Raw genomic sequence first — 16,241 nt, 5'->3', positions numbered from 1 at the left:
GGGGGTTGGACTAGATGACCCACAGAGGTCCCTTCCAACCCCTACTATTCTGTGATTCTGTGATTCTGTAGCATCTGCTCTCTGTACTTCAGGGTCGAGGCCCTGGCAGCCGCAGGGTCTGGGGACGTTCAGCCAGTTGTAGCTGACACTGTTCTGTCTCCTTCTCTTTGAATGCAGGATCTGAAGAGGAGGCCCAGGATGTCCATGAACACTCAGTTTAATGAAACACTGGCCTGTCTGCTTACTCGAGAGCTGGAGTGGACAAAGATGTTCAGCACACCAGCCGCAGAGGAGCTCTCATCTTGCTCTCTGCACAGGCAACGCGTAACAGCCAGCCCCGACCTGCCTGGCCCACGCCAAGACGCAGACTGCAAATGAGCAATGTGACACTCGTGGTCTCTTCCCACGGTCCCACGCTGCGATGGTCACCCAAACACAGAGCCGTGTTCTCCGGGCGCCCTTCTCCTCTGAAGGCGCAGGCAGCCCGTCTCCATCCTGCGGCGTCTGCCTGCGTGGGCTGGCTCGCTCAGGGACCCGTCACCAGCTGGAGAGCTCGCGGAGTGAGTGCAAGCTGCTATTTTGGCATGTTCATGCCACAGAAGGTTTTGCTAAACACTTCAAAAATAAACAAGCCTTCGAGACCAAAAGCTGCAGAAATGACTTTCTGTGGCCTGGTAGCTCCTGACTTCATTTCCTCACTTAGGTCAAAAGCCAGACTTCTTCATTTAACTTTTCCACTCTTATTTCAGACACAGGAACAAGCTGTTCTCCATCTCGCCACTCACAGGTCTGCCCTGCAAGGTGCTTCTTCCGACTTCACTGGAAACCAGCAGCTCTCACCGCTTTCGATCGCCTCGTTGTCCCTCAGCCGACGCCATCTCGGCCCTTCGCTGCGCTTTGCCAGCAGCAGGAGAGGTGAAGACCCAGGGGCAATGTCAGCATTTCTGGGAAGGAGCTGGCTCAGACTCTTCCCGTTGCAAAGAATCCACCCTCTCATCTGGCAGCGTGAACAAGTCCCACTCATCCTCCAGCTCCTCCACCTGCCCTCAGAATGGGTGTGACGGCCAGCCCTGTAAGAGCAACTCACTTGCTGAGCATATTTCAAACCTGAGATGCCCCTGTCACAGCAGTCATGGCAAAGCCTTGAGTTCACGTGGCTCCTGCTTCCCTCCTTCCTCCCTCCTTGCCCCGAGCCACAGCAAAAATTCCCAGCGAAAGCATCCATAATAAATGCAGAGCAGAGCCCCATCCATCACCCAGCCCTAGCTTCATATTTATGAGACACCTGAAGTGATCCTGCGAGGGAATTCTTCAGAATAACCCTCTGTCTTTTCTAACATTTCAATGATGGAGAGAGAAAACTTAAGATATTGCTAGGCTCTCAGTTTATTACTTTTTTTTTCCCTTCCCATTTGTGAGGGCTTTTTTGGAATGTCACTAGTTCTTATTTCCTACATCTCATCATCTGGGGACATTCAAGTAAAATAAAACCTGCCAAATTCAAAAGGTGTAGAACCCAAACAGTTTTCACACAGCAGGGAATTAGACTGTCGACTTCATTGCCCTAAATGATCATTCAGGCCAAAGAATGAGCCGGATTCCCACGTGAAGTCACATTTGTGTGGCACCAGGTGTTCCCGGAGTCAGTGCTGATGAAGCATCGGTGAGGATACAACACTGGAGCTGAAGGCAACTCCTGACAGTCTGAAACCCAGTGGAGGGACAGCCTTCCCCCAGCTGCTCAGTGCTCTGCAAGGTCTCTGTGTCTTCCTTTGAAGCAGCAGCTTCTCCTCCAGTTCAAGAGAGAGCACTGCTTAGCTAGTCCCAGTTCGGGATAATCCTGCCTCCGCCTTCCTTCATCCATGAGGAAAGCTTTTTATGAGGTTTGCTGCCCTGAATCTTTGAAAAAGGCATCTTTGTCCCAGCTGCTAATCAGGCACTGACGTTCAAGCGATGGTATTAAAAGTCAGCCAATAGCACCGTTTCAAACAAAACATTATTCCCTTGCTAGCGTTCATTTCTTGTCTCCTGTGACCGAGCCGCTGCAGGCCCTGTCAGTCTAGAGAAGAGCTGAATTTCTTTCATCAGAGAACCCAGCAGAATTAGGTTTTGACCTTCCCAGGCTCTTCTTGCTTGTCCTACAGAGCAAGCAGAAGACCCAAGCTCAGATGTTTTCTCCCTTACAGGGAAGTCAGTCTTCAAGTAGAGGAAAAAAACCCCAGGAGCAGGTCTGGATTCCCCCTGTCCAACTTCTTGTTGGTCTCTGGCTTGTCTCAACCAGCGCCCTACGTTGCTCACCAGCCTGGAGGGCTCAGAGGGCTTTACAGAGGGAGGGCCGTGAAGTCGGGGTGCTCCCACGGGTTTCTTGAGGAGTCAAGCAGGCTGAGAGCCTCCGGGGCTGCATTTCACTGCCTCAGAGGAGTGAGCATCTCGTTTGAGGTCTAAAACTCCTCCTCTCTTTCCCTCCTTAAAAAAAGGAGGGCTCCGAAACTGCGGCGAGCCCCAAGCTTCTTGGAGAAAGTGGTCGGCACCAACGCACCCCTTCCACTCCCTACTGCAGTATTACCAGGCTGCGCAGGGCAATGCCGGCTTCGAAGTGGTTTTCGTTCCTGATGTTATGCTGCTGCTCCTTTTTCATCTAGAACACGGCCACCCCAGATGCCGGGGCCCGTCGCGCTGCGTGAGCGCGCAGGTCTGCCCCGGTGGGTCCTCGGGCGGGAGGACAGGGAGGGCCTCTCCGGGAAGGCGGGTTTGAAGATCCTCTTTGGTAGAGGGACCGCCATGCTTGGGTGCCTGGAAGGGGAGAAGCGATATCTGAGAAAACGAGGAATGGCTCCTCTCCGCTCCAGCCCCTCTCGCTGCTGGGCGACGCTTTGGAGCGCTTGGTACCGCGGGGCTCCGTCGCCGAATTTCTTCAGCCTCCCCACAACGAAGCGGAGCTCGTTTTCCTTCGCTGCGCCCCGAGTCCTGGCTGAGAGCCGATGGAAGCCGGAGCAGCCCGAGCTCCCTCCGTCCCGAACCGAGCCCCCGCGCGTCCCCAGGGACCCCTCTGCCCCTGGGCTGGCTGGACCCCCCCCCTCGCTGCACAGAGCCTCTGCTCTCCCTTTCGCAACCTTCAGACCCTTTCAAAATGTGAATATAGGTTTGGTTTCGTCGTGGTCGGGTTTTATTTTGGTTGATTTTGGTTGTTTTCGCCTGGCTCTCGGGGCTCGGGAGTAAATTATGACCCCCCCCAAAGAAAAGGAAGAATACGTTTTATATATATGCAAAACTGTGTATTTATGTCCGATACAAACAAAAGATGTGTGAATATGCTGATGTGCTCAGAAATATATTTATTTACTAATATATTTATCCACCTACCCCCGTCTGCTCGCCTGATTTTGTTTGCTGCACCGAACCAGGGGGCTGCGGGGCCTCAGGCCCCCACCCCCCCCAGCCCCGGCAATAAACGGCGGGGCCGGGGTCGGGGCCGGGATCGGGGTCGGGGCCGGGATCGGGATCGGGATCCGCCCGGGCCGGCCCCGCCCAGGGCCGGCCCCGCCCAGGGCCGGCCCCGCCCAGGGCCGGCCCCGCCCAGGGCCGGCCCCGCCCAGGGCCGGCCCCGCCCAGGGCCGGCCCCGCCCAGGGCCGGCCCCGCCCAGGGCCGGCCCCGCCGTGATTGGAGCGCGGCCTGTCCCCCCCCCCCTCCCGCCCCGCCCCCGCGGCCCGGCCCGGCCCCGCTCTGCGCCTGCGCGGCGGCAGCGCGGGCGGCGGCGGGATGGCGCTGGAGACCGTGCCCAAGGACCTGCGGCACCTCCGCGCCTGCCTCCTCTGCTCCCTCGTCAAGGTGCGACCGGCCCCGGGACCGCCACCGGACCCCGGGCTCCGAACCCGGCCCCGGGCCTCCCGCCGCGGCCTTCCCCCGCCCGGCCCCGGGCCTCCCGCCGCGGCCTTCCCCCGCCCGGCCCCGGGCCTCCCGCCGCGGCCTTCCCCCGCCCGGCCCCGGTCCTCCCGCCGCGGCCTTCCCTCGCCCGGCCCCGGTCCTCCCGCCGCGGCCTTCCCCCGCCCGGCCCCGGTCCTCCCGCCGCGGCCTTCCCCCGCCCGGCCCCGGTCCTCCCGCCGCGGCCTTCCCCCGCCCGGCCCCGGGCCTCCCGCCGCGGCCTTCCCCCGCCCGGCCCCGGGCCTCCCGCCGCGGCCTTCCCCCGCCCGGCCCCGGGCCTCCCGCCGCGGCCTTCCCCCGCCCGGCCCCGGGCCTCCTGCCCCGGGCCTTCCTCCGGCCCCGGCCCTCCTGCCCCGGGCCTTCCTCCGGCCCCGGCCCTCCTGCCCCGGGCCTTCCTCCGGCCCCGGCCCTCCGGTCCCGGGCCTTCCCCTGCCCCGGTCCTCCGGCCCCGGGCCTTCCCCCTGCCCCGGGCCTTCCCTTCCCGCCGCGGTCCAGGCCCTCCTGCCCCGGGCCTTCCCCTCCCGGCCCCGGCCCTCCTGCCCCGGGCCTTCCCCCTGCCCCAGCCCCGGCCCTCCTGCCCCAGCTCCGGCCTTCTCTTCCCGGCCTGGGCCCTTCTCCCCGCGCTTGCCCCCCGGCCCGGGCCTCCCTCAGCCTCTGGGCGCTTCCCCCACCGCGGCTCCATCCCTTCCCCCGGCGCAGGCCTCCCTGGCTCCCGCCGGCCCTGCCCAGCTCTCCCATCCCCCTCCATCCCCCGCGCTGACACCTCTGTCCCCCGCAGACCATCGACCAGTTCGAGTACGACGGCTGCGACAACTGCGATGCCTACCTGCAGATGAAGGGCAACCGGGAGATGGTCTACGACTGCACCAGCTCCTCCTTCGACGGGTGAGTGGGGCCCGGGCCCGGCCGGCCGCCTTCCCCCGGCTGCCTCGGGACGCCAGGGTGGCCCCGCGGTGTCACCGGCACTGGAAGCATCCCCTCACGCCTGTCCCTCTCGCAGGATCATCGCCATGATGAGCCCGGAGGACAGCTGGGTCTCCAAGTGGCAGCGAATCAGTGAGTGGATTTTCCCAGCTGGTTTGGGAGCCGGAGATCCCTCTGCTCCAGCAAACCCTTCTCTGGGGCACTGGGCGTTGCTGCTCGGGCTGCGAGGGGGGGGTTCTGCGCCGGCGGAGGCTGCCAGGGGTGTTTGCACACCCGGATGCTGCCACGTGGGGTAACTCGGGGTCTGGAGAGAGTCCAGCAGAGGGCTGCGAGGATGATGAGGGGACTGGAGCATCTCTCCTACGAGGAGACGCTGAGGGAGCTGGGCTTGTTCAGCCTGGAGAAGAGAAGGCTGAGAGGGGACCTTAGAAATGCCCATAAATATCTGCAGGGTGGGGGTCAGGGGGATGGGGCCAGACTCTTTCCAGTGGTGCCCAGCGACAGGACAAGGGGCAACGGGCACAAACTGGAGCAGAGGAAGCTCCAGCTGAACCCGAGGAAGAACTTCTTCCCTCTGAGGGTGACGGAGCCCTGGCCCAGGCTGCCCAGGGAGGCTGTGGAGTCTCCTTCTCTGGAGATATTCCAGCCCTGCCTGGACACAGTGTTGTGCAGCCTGCTCTGGGTGACCCTGCTTGGGCAGGGGGTTGGGCTGGGTGACCCACAGAGGGCCCTGCCAGCCCCGACCATGCTGTGATTCTGTGATTCTTTCCCCCAGGTAACTTCAAGCCGGGCGTCTACGCAGTGTCAGTGACCGGGCGCCTGCCCCAAGGTAACGCTGCGGGCTGGCGTGGGGCTGCCGGGGGGTTGTTCTGCACGTGGGGTGCCGGGGCTGTTGCCGTCTCGGAGGTGGCAGATGGGACGGTGTGTTGCGCTGTACCTGTGCACTGAAACCAGGACTGGGGGGGTTCAGCGCACGCCGTGCGTTGTGAGCAGAGCCCGCGCCGTAGCGAGGAGGCTGCAGGAAGGCGATGCAGAGCGGGAGGGCGGATTTGGGCGCTGCAGACAGGTTTTCCACCTGCGGTTGTTCAGCTCCGTGCCAGCCAGAAGCTGATGTTGCAGGTGGTGCTGACTAAAAACCTGTGATACCTGGCAGGCTGTCGGAGGGCTAAACTGTGATTAAAGGGTGACTCCAGAAAGTGGGCGTGTTTCAAACCATTCAGCTGCAGGGAAACACGAAGGCTTGTCCATGGAGAAGAGCTCTGCAGGTTGGGGTGCTGTTACGGCAGATACCCCTCTCCATCGCCCTGCTGCACTGAGGGCTTACGTTACGGTGGGGTTTCTGCGTTTAGAAGTGGAGGGGAAGGTGTAGAGGGCTGGCCTGATCTCTGCAATGCAGAAACTGCATCGTCTGGCCAGCTGAGAGCCCCTGCCCTGTACGTAGCCCCGGAGCGGACCCCTGCGCTGCGCCCCTTCCCAGGGCTGCTGCACTCCCGTAGCCCCAGCGTCAAAGCTGTGCTGTGTCTGGAATGCCAGGCTCCGGCTTTCTGACCTGAGCTCCGCCATCTGCGTTGGGAAGGAGCTGGATCGTCGCAAGGCTTGATGCCCAGGCCCGCTGGCACAGCTCCGGCTGCGTCCGAAGCTACCGGAGTGCAGCAGATGATGGCGTGAGCTCAGCGGAGCTCAGGGCAGGGAGCGCGGGGCAGCAGGCGGAGGGAGTGCAGGTGGGAGATGCTGTCCTGGGCCTCGCTCAGGCCGTCCTCGTGTCGCGGGGAGGAGCGGGAGGGCTGGGGAGTGCGGTAACTGGGAGGCTGCACGCGTGGGCTGTCCCGTGGTGTGGCGTGGCACCGGCCAGAGCCATGCTGAACCCCATGGTGCTCTGCTGCCAGTGCAGTTCTTGAGGGTTACTGAGAACGTGGGATGTGCAGGCGGGTCACAAAAGTGATGAAGGATTTAAGAACTACCCTTAAGAGCTTGACCTGTTCAGTACAGTCATAATACTAAAACATTTTCCTGTAGAAAATAACGTAAATAAAATCTCTACCTAGTTCTTTCCCAAGGCAGAACATGAGTTGATGTTTGGGAGCTCTGTCTAGGCATTTCAGCTAGAAGAGGGAACACTCTTAACAGTTCTGTTGGAAGAGTGGAAGACGATGATTATCCAGTTCTTGATCTCTGCAGTGAAGGCTACGGGACAGAGCAACCTTTTTTTTTCAGGGCTCCTCACCCCTGAGGAATACTGAACTGTGTTTGTCTCCTTGCTGCAGGGATCGTCCGAGAGCTGAAGAGCCGTGGCGTGGCTTACAAGTCCCGAGACACAGCCATAAAAACCTAAGGGGCTCCCGCGCTGCCTGGAGGACTCCCCGGTGCTGCGCTGGGAGAGGCGGCGGGCACGTGGTGCGCAGCTCCGAAACCTTTTAGCTTCAGCGTGTGGGAGGTGAGCGTGGACTCGGAGGGAGCCTGCTGGCTCGGCTCCCCTCGCTCAGACCTCCGGAGCGTGCGGTGCCGCGGCCTGCCCGCGCAGACCGCAGGCATTGCTGTGAGCCTCGGCAGGGCCTGGCACAGCGGTGTCCGGTGGCGGCACACAAGCGTTTTTATAGTCGGTGTGGAAAAGAGGAGGGCTGGGATGAGGGATAGCTGTGTAAATATTTCAATAAAACGTGCTGCCCGGGCAGAGCCGAGTCCCTCGTGCTCAGTCACGAGTTTCACCCGCTGCGGGGAGCGGGCGGCGTGGTGAGGGGTTCCACGCGCGGCCCCCAGCCTGCCCAACCATCCGGAGCCTACGACACGTCATCCCTCCGTGTGCCAAATCCCTGTCTCGAAAGGGCGGTCCTGCCCCGGCTGCATTTGAGGCGTCCTTCGCTGTAGGCAAGCAGATGTTGTGGCTTACGTCTGGGGGCTGCGTGGAGTAGGTAAGGTGGTGTGAAGTGTTCCGTGTGGAGGTAGCCATCTGGAGGTCACGGTGCCCTGGGCCTGCCCTGGGGTCCTGTGAGGGCTGCAGGTCTGGGCTCCAAGGACCTTCGGTCGGGCGTTGCTGGCCCCCAGAGCGGGCTGAGCGAGGTGAGCTGATGGCTCTCACTTAATTTGGCCACCAGTCACAAAGGTGCCTCGTCTGAGGGCAGAGTCCTAGGTCAGTAGCCCTGTGAGATAAGCATTTATATTTTTTTTCCCGTAGCTGGAAAGCCCAATTTTTGTTTTCTGTAGACAAACAGTGGAAAACCAGTAGAGCCCGAAAACTGCGTTTGATCCGGGACGAAAGCGGCTGTGGCGAAGGGAGCGCGTCGCTGTTGGGCAGCGATGCCGTCGGGAGCGCGCGGCGACGTGCTCTCCGTCCCGCTCCGGTTCGTCGAGCTGGCCCTGAAGAAGCGTCCCGAGCGCTGCAGGTCAGCCAGAGCACGGCCTGCTGCGGCGTTGGGAGCAGACGGCAGTCAGCACAGGGGGGCTGCGCGGGGGCTGCGGCCTTAGTCGAGCTGGAACGCTGCGGGGAAAGACGTCTTCAACGCATTTCTCTCGGGGACTTGCAGACGTGACGCTGAAGTCAAGAGTATTTGCTCGGTGCGCACCAGGACCGAGTCAAGTTGCCCCTCTGCTCTGGTGAGACCTCACCTGGAGTCCTGCGTTCAGCTCTGGAGCCCTCAGCACAAGAAGGACATGGAACTGTTGGACCGGGTCCAAAGGAGGGCTACAAAAATGATCCGAGGGCTGGAGCACCTCTCCTGTGAGGACAGGCTGGGAGAGCTGGGCTTGTTCAGCCTGGAGAAGAGAAGGCTGCGGGGAGACCTGATGGCAGCCTTTCAGTACTTAAAGGGAGCCTATAGGAAAGATGGGGACAATCTTTTTAGCAGAGACAGCAGTGACAGGACGAGGGGTAATGGTTTTAAACTAAAACAGGGTAGGTTTAGGCTGGATATAAGGAAGAAATTCTTTACAACGAGGGTGGTGAAACACTGGCACGGGTTGCCCAGAGAGGTGGTGGAGGCCCCATCCCTGGAAACATTCCAGACCAGGTTGGACAGGGCTCTGAGCACCCTGATCTGGTTAGCGGTGTCCCTGCTCGCTGCGGGGGGGTTGGACTAGATGACCTCTAGGGGTCCCTTCCAACCCAACACTTTCTATGATTCTAAGTTGGTGGTGGGCTCGGGGCTCCCGCAGACACCCCCCCGGCGCAGATCGCCTTTTGTGGGAAGAGCTGAGAGCGCTGCAGCCCCTGGCCTGGGGGTTAGACCCTCCTCTTGGGGAGATGGAGCAGCTGGTTCACGTCCTTGGGCGGAGGAGGGAGCTGACAGTGGCTTTCGCCCATCCCTAGTGAACGTCCAAAGAGCTTCAGTTACCTGATCGTCATCCTCCAGGCTCATTTGATCGCAGAGACCGGGCAGGAGATGGACCTTGGGTCAGGTCTGCGGGCAAGAGGTGTGGCTGTCCCGGCAGCCCAGTGCTTGGCTCCACGGGGCGCTCAGGTTTAGGCCTTCTGGGCATGGACCTCCAAGCCCCAGAGGGTGGTTTCATACTGGCCATGCTGGGAGAGGCATGGGCTGAGCTGGGATCTCCCTGGTGTGCGTTCCTCCCCTGCAGAATGGTCCGGCAAAGCTGCAGCCTGGGCAGCCCTGTGAGGCTGGCAAGGTTCAGGCTGACAGGGGCTGGGGAGGATGAGCTGGGCAGCTCTTCCTCCAGCCGGGGGGAGGTGGGTCTGGGGAGCCAGGTTTGGCTCTAGGCAGGTCGGAAGGACGGTGGGGACCCCAGGGGACAGCCACACTGGCCGTGCCCAGCCCTTGTGGCCTCACACTTGGGGTGCCACGGGGTGGCAGCAGGGCTTTGCGGAGTGGTGCTGGAGCCTGGTGGGGCTGGAGCCTGGTGGGGCTGGCGTGGGGCTGCCCTCAGACCTGAGGCACATCGCCATCTCCCCCTGGATCTCACAGCCCCGTCTGCTCCCTACCAGTTTCCCAGGTTGTGTCCCCCCTTGCCTGGCTCCAGCGATGGCCGGGCTGGAGCTGCTCCGAAGCTGGAAGCGCATCAGGACCCTTTCCCCAGTCCCCGGCCACCTTGTCCCCCGGCCCCACGGCACAGAGGAGGTGACAGGAGAGCTCTGGGCAGGGTGGGCTCGCTGGGCCGGCTCCGGGTGTGGGTCCGGGAGCATGGTGCTTCACATCGTCCCCTGGGAAGCTGCGGTCCTGCAGTGACCCAGTCGCTGCCCAGCACCGGGAGCGTTGCTTAGGACATTGTCCCCAAGGAGCGGCGTGCGTTGTCACTGGGCCTCTTGGGGAAGGTGAGGGGGCTTTAAACCCCCCACGGACCTCACCCTGGCTAGGAAGTGCAACCGCACCAGGTTATGGAGAGCTAAGACCGGCAGAAGCCGCAGCGCAAGCGCAACGGAGCCAGAACAGCGAGGCGAACGGGCTGAACGCCGGGGGTCTTTCAGAGGGAGCTGCACCTCTGCCTGCAGCAGCTCGCGGCGCTTCCAGGAACCCGGGGCCTCTGATCGGGCTGGCGTGGCGAGCCTCCTCCCCGCCGGCTCACCCACACGCGCCCCGCATCTCCCAGCCCGCGCCACCCAAGTGATTCATTGCTCCCGCGCCGCCGGAGCGGAGCGTCGGACGGCGAAGCACCCGAAACGAGCGTTTGGGTTAGGCTCCGGCGCTGGAGCTGCTGGGGTTTCGTAGCAGCGAAAAGCAAACGGATGCGGAGTTTTATTCGCTGAGAAATGTAGGGCAGGGAGCTCTGAGGCTGAAGAAATCGGAGGAAAAAATGTGCGGCGGCCCAGGCTGTGATCGGGAGAGAACGCGTCAACCGGGCAGGGAGCTGTCGATCTGAGTCAGTTCAAGATGGCTCCTCCCCCTGCACCAAATGACGCTCAAATATTTCAGCCGGGCCTCGAAATCCCGCCGGTTTGGCGTGGGGAGCAGCCGTGGGAAGCAGCCTGGCAGCCCCCGGGCAGGGGGGGCCGGGGCAGCCCCCAGCAGCGCAGCCAGGAAGCACGAGCCGGTGGATTTCTTCGTGCGGGTTTTGAGAACCGATACCCCGGCTCTCCCGGGGGCGAGAAAAGCGACTTTCCGAAACCGCAGAGCGCACGGGAAATGCCCGGCCGAGAGGTCCCCACCTGCGCGGGGGCCCCTCCGTGTGCCGCCGCGGGGACGGGGACCTGCCCACGCGCTCCCCGCCGCCCGGGGACCAGAGCCGCTCGTGTCGGCCGCGGTCTTGTGTCTCGGGTCGGCTGGGCCTCGGACGAAGGGGGACGCGTGTCGGAGCGCTTTGGCTGAGGGGGGCTGTGGGTGAGGTGGGGTGACCACCCCCCCGCCCCGGTTTTGCTCCCGTGGCTGCTCTGTGCACGCCGTGGCGTCATCACCCGTCGTCACCTCTGTGCTGGTGCGAAGGTCGGGGGCAGAGGTGCTGCCCGGGGCCGGCTGCAGCGGCGTCAGGATCGCTTCGCCCTAAATCCGCTTTCGCTTGCTGCCTCGCTGCCCGCCAGCGCGGGCTCGGGTGTCCCCAGGTGCCTCTCAGCCGTCCCTGGTCCAGGCAGGGCTGCGGGGATGGCAGTCGGGGCTCAGCAACCCGTGCTGGCAGCAGCTGTGGGGAAAAAACTCAAAACAAACCTGGGATTGAAACAGTTTTCCTTGGCCACTGGCTGAGGAGACCTTGCCAGGGTGGAGGTGCGGGGAAGACGGCCGGGGTTGTCCCCCAGGTGCCCCGCGCTGCCTGCCCAGGGCCAGGTGACACTGCTGGAGCGAGGACAGCGGAGCCGCCGCGCGCTCCGTTAACGGGGCCTCATCCTGCCCGTCACCTCTGCGTCAGAAGCCGCCGGAGCGCCCGAGCGTGTCTGCTGTGGCGGGGAGAGGAGGGGGCTCGCTGCTGGGCGGGCTGCGGGGGGGACGGCTGCGGGTTTCGGAGGCGTAGGCGGCTACGAGAGCTTTCGAAGCGCGGCAGAAAGCAGGCACGGCCGCCACGTGCACCGTCCCGAGGGGTTCCTGCTGCGCTGGTGATGGAAGCGGGTGGGTGAGGAGCTGGGACAGGTTCCCTGCTGAGGGGCTCTGCTCTGATGGGGTCCTCTGGGCGTTTGCCCCTCAGGGATCGCAGTGGAAGGAGGAGGCAGGCTGGTGGGCTGTTGGTTCCTGAAGAAGGGCCTGCAAAAGAAGGTGCTGCCACCCCTCGCGTGCCCGGTGCTGTCCGCAAAGAGGCCATCAGATGCTTCGTGGTGGACCCCTCTAAACCCACTGGTCTGCTGGCAGAGTTGGGGTTCTGGTGGCTGGGGGGGTGGGGTTACAAGAACACAAGAAGCTGGTGGAGGGTCCCAGACCTCCTCTGGGCTGAGACCTCTCACCGCCCCGGTCTGCTCCTGCAGCTCGGCATCGCAAGAAGGGGAGATGACAAGGGCTGGTGGGGCAGAGTGAGGTCTCACCCCGACGGCGAAGGTCTCTGGGTGTGCTGAGGGCACCTTTCCCTGGGGAAAATGATGAAGTGAGACCACAGCTGAAGTCAGAGGACGGATTTAGGGACCTGACAGTATCTACCCCATCCCCAACTCCCCTGGACCTCCTGCTGGCACTTGTCCTTTGTACTCCTGGCCAGGCGTGCAGCACCCAGGCTCTGCCCAAAGCACGTGCTGGGCTGGAAGGGGCTTCGTCCCCCCATGGGAATGGTCCCCCGGCATGGGCAGTCGCGGAGGAGCTGCTGAGCGCCCACGCAGAGCCCTGGGGCATGCAGGAGACGAGGACATCGCCCCTCCGCCGGTGGGTCCCCAGCCAGCCCGGGCAGGTGGCACAGGGCAGGGTGTCAGCACGCCCTGATGGCCGCAGGATCTGGCCCCCCCAGCCAGGCCGGAGGATCTGACACTGCTGGCCCAGCATCACCTGGCCCAGCCCGCTCCGGAGAGGTCCCATCCATGCGAGCTTTGGGGAGACGCTTCCCAGCAGCCCTGGGTGCCTGTGCCCCCCCCTCCCTGGGGTCTCCAGACCCTCGGATAGGCTCAGCTTTTCCCACACTGTGTCCCGGGGGGCCCAGGGACCGCTGGCGAAGGAGGGACTGGCACCGCAGAGCTCAGCCCTGCGTCTCCTGAGCCCGTCCTGTCCCGGGAGGTCCACGGACCAGCACGGGGGCTCTGGTCCCTCCTTCCCCGTGTCGCTGCCAGGCTCCATCCCAGAGCATCCTTCATCCCAGCACTGAGCACCCCAGGAAATTGCACAACGCTTGGATTAAGGTAGGAAAAGAGGAGTCACCCATCTGTGCTGCCACGGCGCAGCACCGGGTGCCATGGGGGGGGCCTCTCCGGGGCTGCGGGGCCCCCCGCCCCGTGGCCTCCCCTTCCCCCACCTGCGTGGCCGGTTGCAGCAGGTGACATGGAAAATGATGGGGCGCGTTGTGCCCCGCCGGCGCCAGCCCAACGGCCCCGCGCCCGCCATTGGCGCAGACGGGCCGCGATTTGTCTATATATGGGCAAAGCGAGGCGCCCGTGTGGGCCCACGTGTGCCCCCGCGCCCGCCCCGGCGCGTCACTTCGGCTTTTTGAGGTTTCCCTTCGCGCTCTCATTTGCCTCCCGCTCGCCGCCTGTTTCACCCGGCAGTTTCTAATTGACTCACTTTTAACGGCCCCGCTCCCAGCCCGGCCGCGCCGGCCGCGGTGCTTCCCGGGGGGACGGGGAAGGGGGTGCGGGTGGGGGGGTCAGGCGGGGGGCACACGGGGAGCCAACCCCCGCACCCTGCTGGGCACCGGTGCCCGGTGGTGAAACGTGGCTCAGCCCCACGGGTCTCGCCCTGATGGGTCTCACCGCAATGGTTCTCGCCCCGAGCCCAGCCCGGTGGGCACGGCAGAAGTGGGTGCTCGGGGGGAGCGGGGCCGTGCTGCAGGTCCTGCGGTTCTTCCCCGTGCCCCGTTGTGCCCGGCGGGACGGCGGCGATCGATGCTCTGCCCATCCGAACAGCTCTCAGGAGCTGGTTTTGGCACCCTTGATTTTTCTGGCGCAGCAGCAGCCCTCCCCGCGCTCTCCAGGAGCTTCGCCAGGTCGGAGCCCTCTGTTCCAGGGGTCTTTTTTGAGGACACCCCTCGTGCTCGTGCAGAGCAAGCTGTGCCCACCCCTGCGCCTCTGTCTGTTTTTCTCAGAAGTGAGATGGTGGCTTGTGTTGGGAACGCAGTCATTAGGCTTCAGTGTTAACAGTGACACAACTGAGGCACTGTGGGTCTGCTGGGGTCTGGCACAACGACGGCCACGAGACACTACACGGGGGCTGTGGACCCAGTGGCTAGCAGACCCCTTTTCCCACTGGCCCCAGGGCAGCAGAGGGGGCTCAGATGAGACCCTTCCTCCTCCTCCTCTTCCAGCACAGCTCTCAGGCTGGTGCAGGGATGGATGGATGGATGCATGGATGGATGGATGGACGGACGGATGGACGGACGGATGGGTGGGAGCCGCGTGGGCATGGCCGGGCAGCAGGCAGCCCCCTGCCCCCGGCACAGACGCGGGCCGGGGCGCCGGTAGGAGTTCGTCTCCTTTAAAGTCGGCGCGGGGCCGAAGGCAGCCGGCCTGGCCGCACTTCCCCTGCATGCAGCGAGCGCCTCGACCGCAGGCGAGGAGGGGAAGTTGCTGCAAGGCGCGATAAGAAATATCAGCGCTTTCACAGCGCCCGGGCTGCGCGGCCCGACAAGCGCCCTTCCCCCTGCCCGTGGGCCGGGGCCGGCGGCGCCGCTGCCCCCCGAGCCCCCGGCTCCCGCTCCCCGGCGCTCGCCGATACTGGGAGAGTTACTGGAAAAGCAACAGCCCGTGTGCCGCCAGGCAGCGGGGAGCGTGGGTCTGGGGGCCGGTGTCGGTGATCCCCTCTTGGTGCCGAGCGAGAACTGGGTGGCACAGAGGGTGCGCAGGGGTGCTGCGGGGGTCCGACCTGTGTCCGGGTGCCCCGAGGGGAGGGCAGGGGAGAGCAGAGCTGGGGGAGCGGTGGGGACAGTTTGGCGCAGGGAGCTGCACCCCAGCGGCACAGCACCCAGCACCCGGGGGTCCGCTGGCGAGCCCCGGGGTGACGCCGAGCTGGTGGGCACCGTGTGGCGAGGGGCTTTGGGAGCGCTGGGGACGTTGGGTCCCCGGGGGAGCAAACGCAGCCGTTTCAGCCTCCCCCAGCCCCCCCAAAGCCTCTCAGCCCTTCGGGAGCTATTTTCACCGGGTGTGCTGAGCGGAGGAGGACCAGCGATCCGGAGCCAGGGCCAGAAATTCCCGCAGCCTCGTTAGCCGGTCGGTAAAATTAACCAAAGGCTGGGGGCTGTGGTGAGTTCATTATCAGTTGGAGACTTTCAGACCATCTGAGCCCGAGGAACCAGATCTGCTGATTTCCTCCTTTCTGCAGAGGCAGCGGGCGGCTGCTGCTGGCAGGAGGGAACCAGCTCGGGACACCCAAAATGTCGTGTCCCCCCCGGCCGCGAAAGGGGAAGCATCGCCTCCCCCCCACTTCCCTGCCGGGAAGGCGCCCGCAGCCTCCCGCCCGGCTCCCCGGCACACCGGCCCCCGGGCACGGCCGGGGAGCCCCATTTTGGGAGGGCTCAGCTCCCCGGCGCCAGCCACGTGCTTCGCCCTCCCCCTGACATCTCGCCCTCCGGCACGCTCTCTCCCAGCTGCCTCCTTCAGGAAAACACATCTTCCTCTCGCTTGGTCAGCCTTAAACGGACCTTTTCTGGTGAGGGTCTGGCTTCTCCCCCCCACCCCCAGCCCTCGGTGTTTCGCAGGGGCCGGCTGTCGTGGGAGCAAGGCACGCTGCGAGAAACGTGGCCTCAACCCTGGAGCCAGCCCCACAGCAGCACCTCTGGCCCTGAAGCTCCCTCCGGCTGCCCCAAAAGAGCTTCCCCAGCTCTGCCGTGAGAGCGTGGTTGCCCGTACCCCGTGCAGCTTCGACCCACCTGGTCATGGCACCCACCGATGCTGGGGACCACCCCGTGGCACTGAGGTGGCTGGGTGCTGTCTCTGGGTCGGGAACAACCCCCTCGCACACCCAAAATGATGTCCACACCATTCAGGTGACCCCAGGAGGGGTGATTCGGGGTGCTCCAGAGACCTCACCCAGCTCCGCATGGGACCAGCCGCGCACGTGGTGGCCTCGGCTGCCGGCGAGGAGCCGCTCCCCGCACGCCTCCGGCGAGGCAGAGAGATGCTCTCCGGGGTCAGAGCCGCGGCGGGCGGCTGCCGGACGGACCCTGCGGAGACGGCACCCACGGACGCTCAGATTTCCCCGTGGGATTTCTCCCTGGCGCGGGGAGCACGATGTCCCCAGGGCGGTGACCAGAAGGGATGGAGATGGGCACGGGGCTGGTGGGGAGTGGGAGACAGGGCAGCGCTCGGGGGGCCGGAGGCACAGGCAGATGGGCTTGCTCCAGCCATTTTGGGGTTTTTTGGGGATTTTTTTTTTCCAGTGAAACTCTTTGAGCAGTTCAA

The 16,241-nt window shown here is 64.0% G+C and overlaps 2 protein-coding genes across 5 annotated transcripts in view; both read left to right on the top strand.

The window, feature by feature from the left end:
• The window catches only part of RNF43 (ring finger protein 43), a 68,031-nt gene extending 64,711 nt beyond the window's left edge, over positions 1 to 3,320 (top strand). For 2 of the 4 annotated variants that reach the window (XM_075440284.1, XM_075440283.1), the window contains exon 9: positions 178 to 3,320. In XM_075440284.1, coding sequence (XP_075296399.1) covers positions 178 to 221 — 44 coding nt within the window. In that variant the 3' untranslated portion in view covers positions 222 to 3,320. The remainder of the gene's footprint in view (positions 1 to 177) is intronic. The other 2 variants (XR_012765919.1, XR_012765918.1) reach the window with 2 other exon arrangements.
• Positions 3,321 to 3,710: 390 nt separating this feature from the next.
• On the top strand, positions 3,711 to 7,516 carry SUPT4H1 (SPT4 homolog, DSIF elongation factor subunit). Its single transcript, XM_075440111.1, has 5 exons — positions 3,711 to 3,829; positions 4,701 to 4,807; positions 4,923 to 4,978; positions 5,622 to 5,675; positions 7,111 to 7,516. Exons 1-5 carry the CDS (start codon positions 3,761 to 3,763, stop codon positions 7,176 to 7,178), a joined length of 354 nt encoding a protein of 117 aa, XP_075296226.1. The 5' UTR covers positions 3,711 to 3,760; the 3' UTR covers positions 7,179 to 7,516.
• The last annotated feature ends 8,725 nt before the right edge of the window (positions 7,517 to 16,241 follow it).

The sequence above is a fragment of the Opisthocomus hoazin genome, chromosome 20 (genome assembly GCF_030867145.1).
Source record: "Opisthocomus hoazin isolate bOpiHoa1 chromosome 20, bOpiHoa1.hap1, whole genome shotgun sequence".
Taxonomy (NCBI): domain Eukaryota; kingdom Metazoa; phylum Chordata; class Aves; order Opisthocomiformes; family Opisthocomidae; genus Opisthocomus; species Opisthocomus hoazin.
This window is presented reverse-complemented; position numbering and strand designations above follow the sequence as displayed.